Source organism: Melozone crissalis, unplaced genomic scaffold (genome assembly GCF_028551555.1).
Source record: "Melozone crissalis strain CALT ecotype California unplaced genomic scaffold, PUWL_Pcris_2 ptg000019l_1, whole genome shotgun sequence".
Lineage (NCBI taxonomy): Eukaryota > Metazoa > Chordata > Aves > Passeriformes > Passerellidae > Melozone > Melozone crissalis.
In genome coordinates this window covers 22,784,964-22,800,097 of record NW_026535797.1, presented here as the reverse complement: position 1 = coordinate 22,800,097, position 15,134 = coordinate 22,784,964, and the positions used below count along the sequence as shown (strand labels likewise).

The following is a 15,134-nucleotide window of genomic DNA, read 5'->3' as shown; positions in this document are numbered from 1 at the left end:
CTGGTAGGTTTGGTTTCCTGTTTAATTTGTCTCCTTTCCATTTCTTTGTTGAAGGGCTGGCTTCTTGATGAGAAGTATGGTACCCAGGTTTCAAGAAGACTGTAGTGGGTTGGTGCTGGCTGATGTCAGACACCCTCAAAAGCTGCTCTCTCACTGCCCTCCACAGCTGGAAGGGGAGATAAAATAGAAAAAATGGTTCATGGTTTATGAGATAATGGCAGAGATTACTCAAAAAACAGACTCACATTAGAGGTATTAATTGAATTTATTGCTAACAAAATCAGAGCAGGATAATGACAAGTATAAACAGACCTCAAAACATCTTTCCCCCACTTCTTCCCAGCTGTACCTCCTCCCCCCAGAGGTGCAGGGGGATGAGGAGGGGGGTTTATGGTCAGTGATCACATGTCGTTTCTCCCATTGCTTAGGGAGAGGAGTCCTTCCCTGGCTTCAGTGTGGGGTCCATGCCATGGGAGAGTTCTCTGTGCACTTCTCCAGTGTGGGTCCATTCCGTGGGCAGCAGTTCTCTGCAAACTGCTGAAATCTGGGTCACTGTTCCACTGATTGCAGTCATTCCAGGGCAGGCTGCTCCAGCAGGGCTCCTTCATAGGGTCACAGGTCCTACCAGGACCCTTTTGTTCCTTGTTCTTAAATCTGTTGTAACAGAGGTGTTACCATCATTTCTAATTGGCCCAGCCTTGGCTAGCGGAGGAAACTTCTAGCCGTTTCTTACAGAAGCCACCCTTGCAGCACCCTGGCTACCAAAACCAGGCCATGCAAACCCAATACAGTAGTTGTGTTATAAGCCATGGCAATAAAAACAACATCCGATTTTTTTTTTGTTTTTTGAGGTTACTTGAAGTCTTGGACAAGTCTTTCTGGGATGAGAGAGCAGGAAAGGAAAGGAGAATTATCCTGCAGAAGAAAAATACAATTTTTATAAAGTTCAGGGTAACAGGAGATGCATTCAGATCAAAGGAATAGAAATAAAAAGCTCTTTAGCTATAAACTAGGTTTAAAGAAAAAAAAAGTATTCTTATAAACATTGACTAGCAACAGTGCTTTCAACATAATGTCACACTCTTCATTTAAGTGACAAAAACACTCCTATAATTTATGATGCCAATTAACTGTGGGTTTAGTTTTTACAAATGAGAAATTATTTTTTCAGGTACATTCTCCTACCCCTCAAAGATTACTAGTTCTGCAGCTTCAGTGGATCTAAATGGGAAATCTTAAAAACAAAAGACACATTGACTGTGTGCCTTGTCTCCTCCTCATTAAATTGCTTATGGAAAAGTCTGGAAGTTAACGATTTTGTTCTTTTTTTATGTGAGAAGCTTCATACTTCAGAAGCATATTTTGATCATGTCCTTAGGTATTGAGATAATTTAAAAAACAAGGTTCTTATAGTAAGCAGCTTTATATCATTGTTCTTAGTAGTCTTGATAAATTAATGGAAAATCTTCAGTAAAGCTTCTGAGAGTAGTAAAACCAGCAACATCTGGTCAGAGCAAGAGGGAAGAAAGAACTATTAACACTGTAGTTTGGCCCATAAACTGGACAAGGCACTAGGTACAAACTGTATTAGATATAGTCTTCTTCCTAGATTTTGGGAAAAAAGGCAGCATGAGATTGTAAAAATGTGAGGATAGCTTCTGAATATGACAATGAAAGCATTTAGTAGTAAAATGCAGGTTTTCTTTCTCTTGTCACACCGGGTTTTCTTCTCTAAAGCCTGGTGCATCTGGGCACTGAATCCTTACAAATTTCGTTTCTGATTAACCTGTGAGAGGAAAGATCAGTGAGAGAGTGTCATTAGTGTAACACACAGAGGCAACAAATTCTCATTACAACTTAATGCCATCCACACAGACTGCAGGGTCACAGGGAATGGCTAATGGTAGCCGACAAATGTTGGGTGTATTAGTCACAAAACATTTGCTGAATTCCATCAGAATGTCGTGACAACCTTCATAGCTAGTCCCAGCGAGCTGCTGGAGCCACTGGAGTTTTCCTGTGACAAGCCGTCACTCTGTCTTGGTTGAGCTTTATAGCACCAGTCAAAGCAGTCAGAGAAGATTGAAGTGACACAGGCCCACTGAGTAAATAGTGAAACATGCAGCACATCATGAAATATTCAGCCAGGGTGTAAAAGCTCTAAATGCTTTTTCAATTATTAGCACCTGCACTGGCTGCACACATCTAACACTAACAGCATGTTAATTGCCACAATTTGTTAGGGTAGTTGTAGGAGAAATTTTGAAGGCGTGAGACATTCTTTAGCGTGTCTTCAATTCCTCTCTTACCTTCAGCAGACCCACTCCTTCCTCCTAAAATTAAGCATCTGTGTGCATACACTTGCTAAGACATAGCCACAAACCCCTAAGTAAGGCAGGAAAACTCAAAATTCCTGAACCACAGGCAGGGTGTCTCTAAAGACCCTGAATCTTGTGCAGGAGACTGCTGAATATCTTTTTGTGCGCAAAATCCAGATATGTCTACCTGAGAAAGGCAGAGTTGCGGACTTAAACAGACACAGGTTAAAGAGGAGTAGTGTTTTTATCAGGTGTGGTTTGCACTGACTTTATATAAGAGAATTTTATTGGAGGACAGAACAAAAACTAGCCAAGGAATTGTCTTAATAACGTGTAAAGACTAAGAGATTAGAGTTTATTTTCAGGCAACCCCAGGGTCATCCCTGCTGGTCACACAGCATTCTTGTTCCCAGTGCTCAGCACTCAGGGTAGTTCCACTGCAGACCAGGGAGGGCATGTTGCTCTAGTTCTCAATTGCATGTGTATAATAGCATAAGACAAGGGTGACATAATACAAGGGTTTGTTTAACAATAGCCATTTACTGAGGCAGCCCTTTAGTCCTGAATAGTCTTTTCAGTTCTGTCCATCCCCAGTGAGTTACCCAAAAGTTTCAGACTCAAAACCTCAGATTTTGCAGTGGTTATAACTGTGTGCTAGGGAAGCAATACTCTTTAAAATGTAATGTTGACTTCCTTGCAGTAGGTTTGCTGTAAGTGGGATTTATGGTTTTGCTTTAGGCTGTTGTCTTCCAGGCAGGCTTTTTGGGTTTGCAGCTGTAGCTTGGCATTTAGCGTCGTTTTCAAGTTTAATTGCACATGAGTGGCACTATAGGCTCTTCAAAACCTTGAAAAGATGGCATTTTGCTCTTCATTTTAAGTCATGCGTATGTAATATCTGCTATAAGAACCAGAGAAGCTATTTTTAAACTGGGGTTATGGATGAGGGAAATTTAACTTCTGTTCCTTTCCTTCCATATAGGCTGTACATGTCTTTTCCTAGCCAGAAGGACCAAATGCTTTGGTCATTGCAAGTCATAAAAACCAACATCTCAATTAAAACAAGTACTAGGGGTTTGATTGACAGAAAGTGCTTTTCTTCATATGATTTGAATTCTTGAATCAGAGGACTTTGCAGCCCTGGAGAACATAATGACTGCTGTGTGAATATAAGCATTTCTGCAGTAACCTGCCAATGTGACTCAAGCACAGCTTGACAAGGCCATCTTCAAGGATCAGGAGGCAGAGAGGCTCTAGAAACATTCAGTCCATGATTTGGCTGTAAGGGCAACAACTGTAATGCTTTGTGTAATATAAATTTTAATGGGAAGAGGGTGTCCAAATGCCTTAGGCAGATTTGACAGCTTTGGCCTCTCTGTGTGTCTATCTTAATTAATTTTTAGTATTTGCAAAACAGGTTTGGATTATCAGATTAATGAGGGTGTATATGTCCAAAGTAGTAATACTATTTTATAACTGTTCTGATCAATTCAGTTTTTAAATACATAAGTCAGTGTATCTTCTGATACACTCAGTAACATCTGAGGACAAAGTTGGACCTAAGTAGCAAAGAGTTTCCAAGGTCCACAGACAGCTTCAGGGATCACTTTACTGAGAATGAAACAACATTGATTAAAGAGAAATTTAAAAAATATCTTAGCCCAAAAGATTTAAATTTAATAAGTCCACTTACATGGATAATCCCACATATTATGAAAGAAATGTGGCTAGTCATATCACAGAGTCCTTCTCAGGCAATAATCCATTATCCTGGAGTAAAAGTAGAAAATATTATCTCTTAGCATGTTTTCATGTTGCGTGTCCCATCCTTTTTGCTTCCTTTAAGGTTCCCACTTGCTATACTCCAAGCAATAAAGTAGAGTCTAAACTGTCTATGATGCTGCCAATAAATGCATGTATTGATAAAAAAAAAAAAAGAAAAAAACCAAAAATTAAAAATCCAAAGGGCTTTTTTTTAAAAAAATCACAATTTGTTGCCTAAAAATTCAACAGGGGATTACATGTGATGATTCACATGCTCTGTTTTTCTCTGAAAACAACTTATGTTTAAGCCTAAAATATTCTAATAAACCTTTGGAAGAAGGTACTTTGAATGTTCCCTGTTATGATGCAAAGCCCTAAAGAACTGTGTTGGGCTCTAAGCACTCACACTAAAAACTGCCTCAAACCTCAAGGCATAATTGGATGTCAGATATCTGATACCACCTGCTTTGTTATAACATTCATTTCAATTTGTATCATTTCTGTGAATCATTTTTATGTCTGGGATTAGAGTATTGCTAAATAGTCACTTGTGTTAAAGCTTCAGATAATCTATTTAATTTTAAATCTCAGAGCAGAAAGGAAACACTGACTACAAAACTAGAATATGGCATTGTTTAAAAATTGATTTATTACAGTTCCTCTGATGATGGATAGGGGGTAAAGGAAAGTTCCTTCTTAAATGTGCTTGATTTCTGCAAGGAAAAGATGTGATTTGACTGGTGAACTTTGCTTTTGAAAAGGGAACTTTTCAGTGCTCCTCTAGAAAACTCATGAAGAAATGTTCTGTGGAAGTACTGGGGTAAAAAACCTAACCCTGAAACAACAGAAAGAAAATCATTCCTCAATGGAAGCTCCTGAAGATTCCTAGTATTTTGGCAAACTTTCTTATTTTGAAGCATATAGATAACACATTCCATTAGAAAAAATAGCTGGGACAGAGCACCACTAAATGTAGTCTGAACATTAGTGCAACCTTCAAACTGAAGCATGTTCAGGGCTGCAGATCTTATTGTACCACCTCTGAGCAGATGGGGAATGCCCAGTGAGTGGCATCTCAGCTCTCAGACAAAACTACCATGGCTGCATCGTGCTGATGGATGCAAGAGAGTTCAGAGTCTATATGTTTTTATATAAATTTTAAAAAAGCCAACAGAACAACAACCAAGCCCCCACAACAAACGCCTTTGATACAGCTTTGTCATCTCTGCTTCCTGCGAAAGAGGGAACACACTTATGCAAGGCCTGTCATTATTCAGCTTGGAGCAGGAACAGAGACTCCAGGTAGTCCAGTAGGGCTTCCCTGCTGCTAGTGGGTTACAGTGAAATCACTGAACTGTATTCTACTGAGAGAATTCAAAAACTTTGAAAACATAGTGTTTCTTCTTTCCGGATGAGTCTATATCTTTGCCATGTGGGGCGTTGATTGTCTTAAAGCATCAGAAGATTCTGGTTTAAATGGAACATTGTATTAATAATTTCTCAACTTTTTTGAACCACTTTCTTTGGAGTTGACCCTGAGTGAAATACATGAGAATTTTCCGCTGATTTCAATGGATCTGTAATCAATGGCTATGAAATCACAGTAATTGATCACCCTGACTGAATTTGAGATTGTACTTTTCACAGGAAGCAAGCGTTGGTTGCATGGTAACTTAGCATACCATGTTCAAGGTAAATTAACCTATATCACCCACCATGTTCACAGTCTGCTTTAGCAGTCCATGCAGAAGAGAGGATGTCACCACAGTGTGCTGGTTCAAATGCTTTAAAAGCAGGAAACTTTCCTGTTTTAAGAGCTCAGACCGTATGGGCATTTCTTTAACAGGCTTCAAAGGGCAAATTGCTTTAAAATTTGGATACCTGCCTCAGAGCAATTAGCATATTCTTAAATTGCAAATACTTCTTTTAAATGTTACAGTTCTATATCAAGATATTTCAAGCATTTATGACAAAAACCTGAGGTAAAGACTGTAGCTTTTCAGACAAAGCACTATTGAATCAAGCTAAATATAAGATTTTAGGGTCAGTTTACCCTGTACCTTGCATAATGCAGTCACTTAGGGGTCTTCACCAGCATGTGAGTGTTGGAGTCACTTAGTACTTAATTTAATGTTTGGTTTTAGCATATAAATTAAAGGACTCTGTGTCTGTGCTGAGATGTAGCTATATAGCTGGAGAGCAAGTTCATAAAAATATCTTTTATTTGCTTCTCCTTTGAGAAGCCTTGTGCTTTAAAATGTTCTAGCAGAAACACTTAGAAGGTTATCACAGGTAGAGTTGTCAGAGAAAATGGACATTGTTGTTTGGTATTAAAATCATGTATTCCAGATGTGGGCATTTGTTAGTCAGTCTGCTCTAAAATGACATACTGTTGAATCTTTAAAAGGCTTCAGTTTGGGAAAGCAAAATATGATTGGGCAAATTGCTAAAATATTTAAAGTGCAGCCTGTTAAAGCTTTTACTGTGAAGAGCATCACGTCAGAAGTTGTATGTGGTAAAAGCAAGTAATTGGCTTTCCATACTTATGCCAGTCAGTCAGCATGGGGCTCTGTTCCTATCCCTTCTACTTCATTGCAGATGCCTATCGGAACTTTGATATTTATTTCAGAGGGGTGGGACTGGAAAGAAAAAATCTTGGACAGATGTGATGGTGTCACAAAACCCTATCTAAAATTAAGTTGTTATTGGCATAAAAGAGGATAGAAAGTCATTGAAACTGCACCCAACATTTAAAATTTAATTTTTTGTTTTGGTATGCTGCTTTTGTTTAAAAATGTCCTTATTGAAACCATGTTAAAGTGTAAATACATTTCATTTTTTTACTTTTGTCCCTCTTTGTACATAGCTCTTGGGATATCTTTCCATCCATAATTCATAGTATTTTCCATTTATGCTGTCCTCAACTTGGTTTTCCCCAGGCATGACCCCTTGTTAATTCCTGGCAACGAGCAGATTGACAATATGGATGCCAACGTGAAAAAATACGACTCTACAGGGATGTTTCATTGGTGTCCAGCCAAAGACATCGAAAAGGTCATTTTGGTAGGTATTGATGATGAGTTGTGTTTGAAAAGAGGTTATTTAAACCATAGAACTGATGTCTCATGGATAAATAGGTTCATCTCTGTCACAAAATTCAGTGTGTTGAAATCAGAAGCAAGAGTGATGAAACCAAAGCTAGGATTTTGGTTAAAGAATTTTGATTGCATAAATCTTTGTGCCCAGTGCAACAATAAAAAGTCATCCAGTATAGGGAATTTCTTTTTCATAAACTGAAATTTATATATTTGGTTTAAATCTTTATAGAAAATTAAGATTAGAAATACTTGAATTCTTACATACCCCACTTTTCTCTTTACACAAGAGAGTAATGATTCTAACACAGACAATTGTTGTTTTGACTTATCTCTTGTTTATTGATGTTTTATTAATCATTGTTAATTTATTTTTATTAATTTTGCTCTCTTAGAACTCCTCTCTCAATTCCCAATGTTTCAAGATGCCCAAATAGGCCAGAGCAAGTAATGCTCCTACTCTGACTCTAGCACGTTGCAGTGAGCCCTGTCTATGTTTGTTTCATTCCTTTAACTGGGAAAACCATCAAACTGACTCAAGTCATTAAAAATAATTAGGAGGCCTATCACAGTCTATTTTGAAAGTTTATGCCACTTGTGTTCACGTACTTATACCTAAGAGTAGCAAGTAACTAACCCCAGATCTCACACGCAAAACTGATTATATTTGAAATGAACTCCCTGGTGGATCTTCACTTTGTCGCACTTCATAAAGCTTTTCCCGAGCCTGCTCTCTTAGATTTTCCTGCACTGTGGCATGGTGTAGCCAACGATGGTGACAGCCCCAGTTATTCTAGCAATCAGGGGTTAAAAGCTTGTCTCCAGTTCTCCTCAGGGGTTTCTGTAATAACTCTGACATTGCCTGGAATTGCAATATCAGTGTTTAAATAGCCAAGCAAGTAAATTCTAAATTTTGGAGATGGAGCTTGAGATGGAGTTTTCCTGAACAGCTTTAAATAGCATCATTTATTTGTAATCAGCAAGGAAGTAGGGGTAGGTGTGCTGTACAAGATTTTGTAATAGAGATAAAAATCTTCCTTTGTGGTACACATTTTAGCTGGGAAACTGCATGTTGCCCTACTTTGAAAAGTGTTCCCTCACAAATGGTGCTGGGGAGTGACTCAGTTATCATCTCTAGGTTATGCCATGTTAGTTTTTTCCACTACCAGCCTGTGAATCTGCAAGTCTGCGACGGTTCTTTCTGCTTCACGCATCATCACCAATACACTGCCAGCAAAATGCTTCCCTACACCTTTTCAAACTCACAGTCCACAATTTATGTCTACATTCATATCTATGCAAATTTAATGCTGTCCTTAGAGATTGCACAAGTACAAATTAGTGCATAATTTGAAGATGATGAGATTTCCCAGGTTGTCTTCTAATTGATACTTGATGATGTCCCAGTCAGAAAAGAATTAATTTTGCTGCCCAGGATCTGTTTTGGCTCTGTGACATTCCAGCAGTATCAGGTAGTTAGAAGGGATTTTTGCCATACGTGGCTGCATACAGATTTATGGAGTGACATTTTTTATATACCTGCTTTCAAGACTTGGTCTCTGTCTTGTAAAGTCTGAGTATTCCAGCTGCATGGGACAACTTAAAAGCTTCACTGGAGGATTCACTCCTGTCTTCTGCTGTTTGAAGGGTCAAGACAACTCTCTTGGTCAAGCTGTATGAAAATCAGTGTAATTTCTCTGGAGAAACTGAAAGCTCATGCATTTTTTAACTGATGAGAAAACTTCTAATCAGAGTTCCCATTCTTCTGACATAATGAACATATCTGCTGCATATTCCAATCTTAATTGCACACCACCATGTTTCTGTAATTTAGAAAAATGACTTATACTGTGGATAAGTGAGAGGAAAATTTTGCGTATTGCCACTGGTTTAGTTTTGTTCATTGGCAAAACTTCTGTGTAATGGTAGAGAGTGTACAATTTCTTGGCAATATGGTAACAGTGGTTCTCCAACTACGTGATGGAGCACTACAATGCCAAGACTGGCTTCAGAAATTAAGGTAATTTTTTCCATGTGGCTTTATTTAATCATCTTGGTGTTTGAGTTGCCTGCTCAACTGAACTAAACAATGCTGAAATTAGTGCAAAAAGTTATTCTTTCACTGAGACAAAAAGATAATTCTGGACTCTGTTTAAATATTCGCCATGAGAATATTTCCTCAGTAAGTCCAATTGGCCTGAAAGTTTAGTATTAATCACAAACTTGCCCTTGTATTTTGTTACTGAGAGAAGCTCTGTGGCATATAGTGGGCATCCACTGGAAGGCAGAGCAGTGCAGGGCATTCATGGATTGCTTCTCAGAGCAGCAGCAGCTTGTCCTTAAATAAGAGCTTTGACTCTAAGAGATTATGGTCCTCAGCTCACAAGATCTGAGTAATATCACAAAGCCCTACTAGGAGCACTGGACACTCAACATCTTCCTTTCCAAATTGGCGTTGAAAAACCCCATCCAGTGATTTGTTAACCAGGGCACGACTTTGCATCTCTTTTCTGTAATCCTTAGCTAAACCTACAGTGCTTTGTAGCCAGAGTCACAATCCACATGTATAGAAACTTGCACAGGACCAGAATTTGGTCCAATACTATATCTTCCCATATGCCAGAGGATTTGCAAACAAGAACAGTTGGTTTTTTTCTGCTGAGCACATTTAATGAAATATAAATAAGGGCAAAATGAATAGCTGTATCAAACTATTTCTTTGTGCATGAACAATATTGACAGTTGTATTTTTCCTGGTTTTAAACTCAATATATGATTTAAGATGCCCTTTGTTTCATTTTTCCCTTGTCTTTTTGTTTTGTTTTGTTTGTTTTTTTTAGACTCGAAGTGAAGCAGCGATGACAGTTTTAAGTGGGCATGTAGTCGTTTGCATATTTGGGGATGTTAAATCTGCTTTGATTGGATTAAGAAATTTAGTGATGCCATTACGAGCCAGCAACTTTCACTACCATGAACTCAAGCACATTGTGTTTGTGGGTTCACTTGAATACCTGAGAAGGGAATGGGAGACACTGCATAACTTCCCCAAGGTTTCAATCTTGCCTGTAAGTTCAAAAGCCATATTATTGATACTTTGTTATTTAGGACACCAGCTGGATAGATTCGTATTGACTTTGATCTTAGGCTTTTTTACTTTTGTCTACTTATAGGCCTGAGGACTTAGATTTTCCCTTTACTGTGTCTATGAAAACAGAGCCCTGTGAGACCTTATTAGATGTTATTTGCTGCAGTGTTTGGTGCCTCATCATCCTCATCGGATGAATTTCAGCTGCTATCAGATGTATTAGCTGTGTTATGTATTGACCATTCACTGTAGTGCCCTGCATGGAGCTGGTTCTGATGTTGTGATTTCCCTGACAGAATGACAGTAGTTATTTATGATATTATTTATGGTTTTATACCCACAAAACCTTTGAAAAAATTATTGTTACTCTGTCAACATAATATTTATATGTATTCATAAAGACTTCCTGTGGACTGGCCTGCTTTATAAGGAACACTGCCCTGGCATTTCAGTTCAGAGTCCTGTGTGAAGGTACAGCAAAACCCTGACCCTTTTTAAATCAATGAAAAGCTCCTATTGATCTTGGTAGGCACAGCCACTAAAACTGCAAAAGCCCTTTTTCTCCTATATATCATTATGATTCACTCATATGACCACAATATAGAATCAAGAGCTCCAGGACTAACAAATAAAGTCCCCCAAGCTGGTGATCTTAGGTGACCACAGCTATAAATGACATGTGGGAGCCCATGGTATAAGTGAAAGAAAATGCTCAGCATATTACATAGCAAAGTTAGTTTAGATATTTTTTAAGAATGAAAAATTATAAGTTTACTAGTTTTAGTAATTTCATTTCAGCAGTTAAAAATAAACAAATCAATGATGAATGTAACCTTAACTTAATAATTGGGAAAATAGCTATAGAATGAAAGGACTGTCTTTGCTTTTTGATTAGTTCAGACTGTAGGTCTTTGTTACTGTAAATGCAGTTTTAGTGTTAGCCCTTGGCATTTTTCTGTAACCTGATCCAACAGATGGTGTCACAAGATTCTCTGTTGTCACAAAAATGGTGTCAATATCAGATTGGGTCAGTCAATATCCTCCTCTTTCTGCCAATTCCTTTTAATTCCAGTCACTGTGAAGGCAAAAGACTAGAGAATCAGAATTAAATTGATAATACTGTTGAACTATCAAGCAGAATAGAATCCCACCACTGTTTCCAATATATAATGTTTATCCATTATTACAATATGTTTTTGCAAAGTTTTGATTCTGAATTCTGAAGAGGCATAAAATAAATATACACCAGCTTTACTTTCCCCAGTTTACACCAAAATTCAGAATAGTTTTAGAATTATTTTGACTTGAACAGCTTAAATAGTTAGTTGATGCAACTTTAAAAATACAGGAATTTATAAAGGAATTGTATCTGACATAGTAATCAAGAGTGCTGAAGACCACACAGACTTCATTCCTGTTACTTCCATTTTTTTTTTGCAGCCTATCTGGTTCAAAATGGTGATATAAAGTTAAAATATCGGATGTAATTTTACTAATTTTAAAATGTACTTAAGGGTCTGAGATTATACTTGTAGGAACCTGTTAGAAGGAGGCCACTTTCATAGTTCCCTGTGCTTTGGTTCACAAGGTAAAACTTGCTGCTGATATCTGATGGAGATGTGGTTACAGCTGAATATGAAAACATTTGTTCTAGTTAAAAAAAAAAGTGGAATTTAAAGTCTGTATTAAGAGATGCCTTTAAGCTGCTGAATAAACTCTTAAAAAGTAGGCAAATGCCAATTTTAAATATCCTCAGGCAGCCTTAAATCTGTCCCTTTGCATAAAATCATTAGGAGTGAGCCTTTAATTAATTACATGATTGCATATTATTTTTCCCCACAGGAACCCTGCTTCACTTGGTGCACAGTACAGGCACAAAGGGCAGGATTAAGGTGGCTGGAATAATCATATTCTAACTTTGGAGCAGTTTATAATGAAATCATGTCTGTTCGATACATACTTTTCACAAGGTTTCATGCCTCAAATTATTGAAAATTACATGGAATAATTAAACTGGCAAACACTGAATAAGAATTGAGCTCTTCCTTCACTGTGTGCATTTTAAATTCATTTTTGCATTGAGTACTCTCAGTGGAGTTCAGGAGGTATTCACCATGAATGATCAGGAGATGGAAGACCAGGGTCTTGACTTGATTTTATGAAAATCACTGCATGACACTGGGACAGTTATGTCTCCTCATCATCAGGGTCTTTGGGTACAAATCCATGTGAGGCAGCAGAGTAGAATCCAGTTTCCATTTAAAAAAAGGGAATATATTTCCTGGACCTCGCAGCCCCTGTGATGTAGACTTAATATTCTGTAACTACAGTTGTGGACTGTTGAATGTGAAAGGCAAGTGTATTTTAAACAAAAAATAGCATGTTAAGTGTCATATCTCAGCTTTGTTAACTATGAAAAAAATCCACAGGCTACCACAGCATTTCATTTTAATGATTCCATTCTCTGATTGAGGATTGTGGAACAGGGAACGTTGCACAAGCTGTGCCCATTAGGATAAAGTCCTGCCTCTGTTTCAAAGGGTTTAATCACACAGCTTTGAAGCTCAGTGTGTTTTCCTTCTAGAACCACCAAAAGCGTGCTTCGAAAAGGATTAACCTTTTCTGTGTATTGCTTTAGGTAGAAAAAAATAGCTTTGTCCTGATTGCATTTCAAATGTGCAGGACACGTAATGCTTTCCTGTTTAAATTGCTGTTCTTTTGCCCAAGACCATTGTGGCTTGGTAGTAGATAAATAGACATTTAAAACACCCCCCTTGTTATATTCAGAGAGCCAGAGGTTGCCACATGATAGCAGCTTAAATCAAGACAATTTCAAGTCACCGATGAGATGTAGAATGCTGGCATTATTCCTGTTTCTTGTTTGTTAGTAATAGCTTGACTGAGTATTGAGACTGAACCTAAAATGCTGCCATCAGCACCAACTACCCTTTAGATTAGCACACATCTCCTATTCCCTGGCACATAGTTAGACCAGCTTAATGTCAGAGCATAAAAAAGATACTTGTTAAATAATTTCCCAAAGCTCCTTCTCAATCTTTAATTTGTTTTTCTTTTTTTCCCCTCTCCTGCACCCCCCTTTTCTCCTCGCTGTGCCGAAGGGTACGCCATTAAGTCGGGCTGATTTAAGGGCTGTCAACATCAACCTCTGCGACATGTGCGTTATCCTGTCAGCCAATCAGAATAATATTGATGATGCTTCGCTGCAGGACAAGGAATGCATCTTGGCGTCACTCAACATCAAATCTATGCAGTTTGATGACAGCATTGGGGTCTTGCAGGCTAATTCCCAAGGTAAGGACTGCCCTATAATACTTCTCTGCAGTGCCTACAGGGGACAGGACCTGGCAGGAAGAATATCCCTCACTCAGTAATTCAAAGAGCCCTACATCAGCTTGCTTGACAGTTAAACCTGCTGATTGGTATGATGGCTTTTAAAGGGACAGGCACGTAGTTTCTCTGCTACATCACAGAGCACATCTTTCAAAAGAAAAATGAATGAACATGAAACTGGCATTTTTTCTCATTTTGAAATTTTCCTAGATAATGTATAAAAATGTCGTTTTCTCACTGTGGCTTCCTTTTCAGGGTGAGTTGCTGTTATATAACCGGTGATAACTTGCAGTTATTCTTTGGAATACCTGAATTCTGGCTAACAAAATTTCTTTTTATGTAAAACACATTGAAACTACAGAGAAAATGCAAGTTTTAGTAACACAACTCAAAAAGTAAAATAAAAACAACAACTTTGAATTTTCTTTGCAGCTTTGGCACCTTCTTGCTCAAGAAGCCACAGAGAATTAACTCAAAGCTGATTTCTTCCCATGGTTTGACATGCACTCATCCCATTTAAGAACATTGAACAAAATCTTTCAGTCTTTCCAGAGAGAAGGGGACTGATTTATAGGTTGCCAAAGGCTATTTTACACCATCTGTGCCTGTGCAAAGCAGCTGCAAAGCAGTCATAAGCACCCTGGCAAAGACCCTCAGTGTAAAAACAATCATCTTCTCATCCCTGAAGGGTCTTGCAGCTTATGCAGCTGAAGTCCTACCTTTGATAAACCTATTAAGTGCAGCAGTAAATATTCCCTCTGGATCTGGTTCTGCTGTAAATGTAGGTGGAAAGGATTGTGCTTTGGTCTGCACTTTCCCAGAGAGCCTGATCTAGAGATAGGTTTCCCTCAAGGACTGTGAGAACTGAGATTAAGTTCAGATTTTCCTCTTTGCACTCTAATCAGGAAATAGGAATTATATGCCAAAAATCAGAGGTTGCAGTGGAACTTCTTGAATATAGAAACTTGAACATAGAAAATTCTTTCTTAGGATCAGCAATAAAATAGTGGAATTCAATACTGGAATTAAATTGCTCCAGAAAGCTAAAAGTTTGAACTTTTCAAAGTCAAATTGGACAGTTTTCTGGATAAGAAGTAGATTTAGAGAAGAAAAGGAAGAAACTGATTGTTTTTAATCCCATGAATGTTGAAAGTTTCAAATCTGTGGTCTGGAAATAACAAAACCCCAAATATTTTAGAGTTCTTTCTTCACAAATTTTTGAGGCCAGCTTGCTCACAGTCTGATAGCTTGTAGTCATGATTAGGAAACTCATTGCAGAAGTGGAAGACATGCATAGAAGTTCATTCTTTTGCTGGTTTAGCCCTGGGATCTGAAATTCTATTTCTCAAAACTAAATCTGTACTTCCACTACCAGGCTAATGGCTATTCTTTGGTGAATCTCTCTGTCTCCTGTCACACACATAATTAAAATAATCAAGAATCTCTTCTTGACAAACAGTCTGAGAGAATTTTCCATCTTTGCTTAGAAGTTAGAGACATTTCCAGCACTTGACTGTCTTATTT

General features: G+C 38.0%; 1 protein-coding gene across 28 annotated transcripts in view; it reads left to right on the top strand.

Annotated features, from left to right (window-relative positions):
* The window catches only part of KCNMA1 (potassium calcium-activated channel subfamily M alpha 1), a 411,380-nt gene that overhangs the window by 353,673 nt on the left and 42,573 nt on the right, over positions 1-15,134 (top strand). For all 28 annotated transcript variants that reach the window (XM_054276930.1, XM_054276928.1, XM_054276929.1 and 25 more), the window contains 3 exons: positions 7,019-7,142; positions 10,015-10,239; positions 13,379-13,571. In XM_054276930.1, coding sequence (XP_054132905.1) covers positions 7,019-7,142; positions 10,015-10,239; positions 13,379-13,571 — 542 coding nt within the window. The remainder of the gene's footprint in view (positions 1-7,018; positions 7,143-10,014; positions 10,240-13,378; positions 13,572-15,134) is intronic.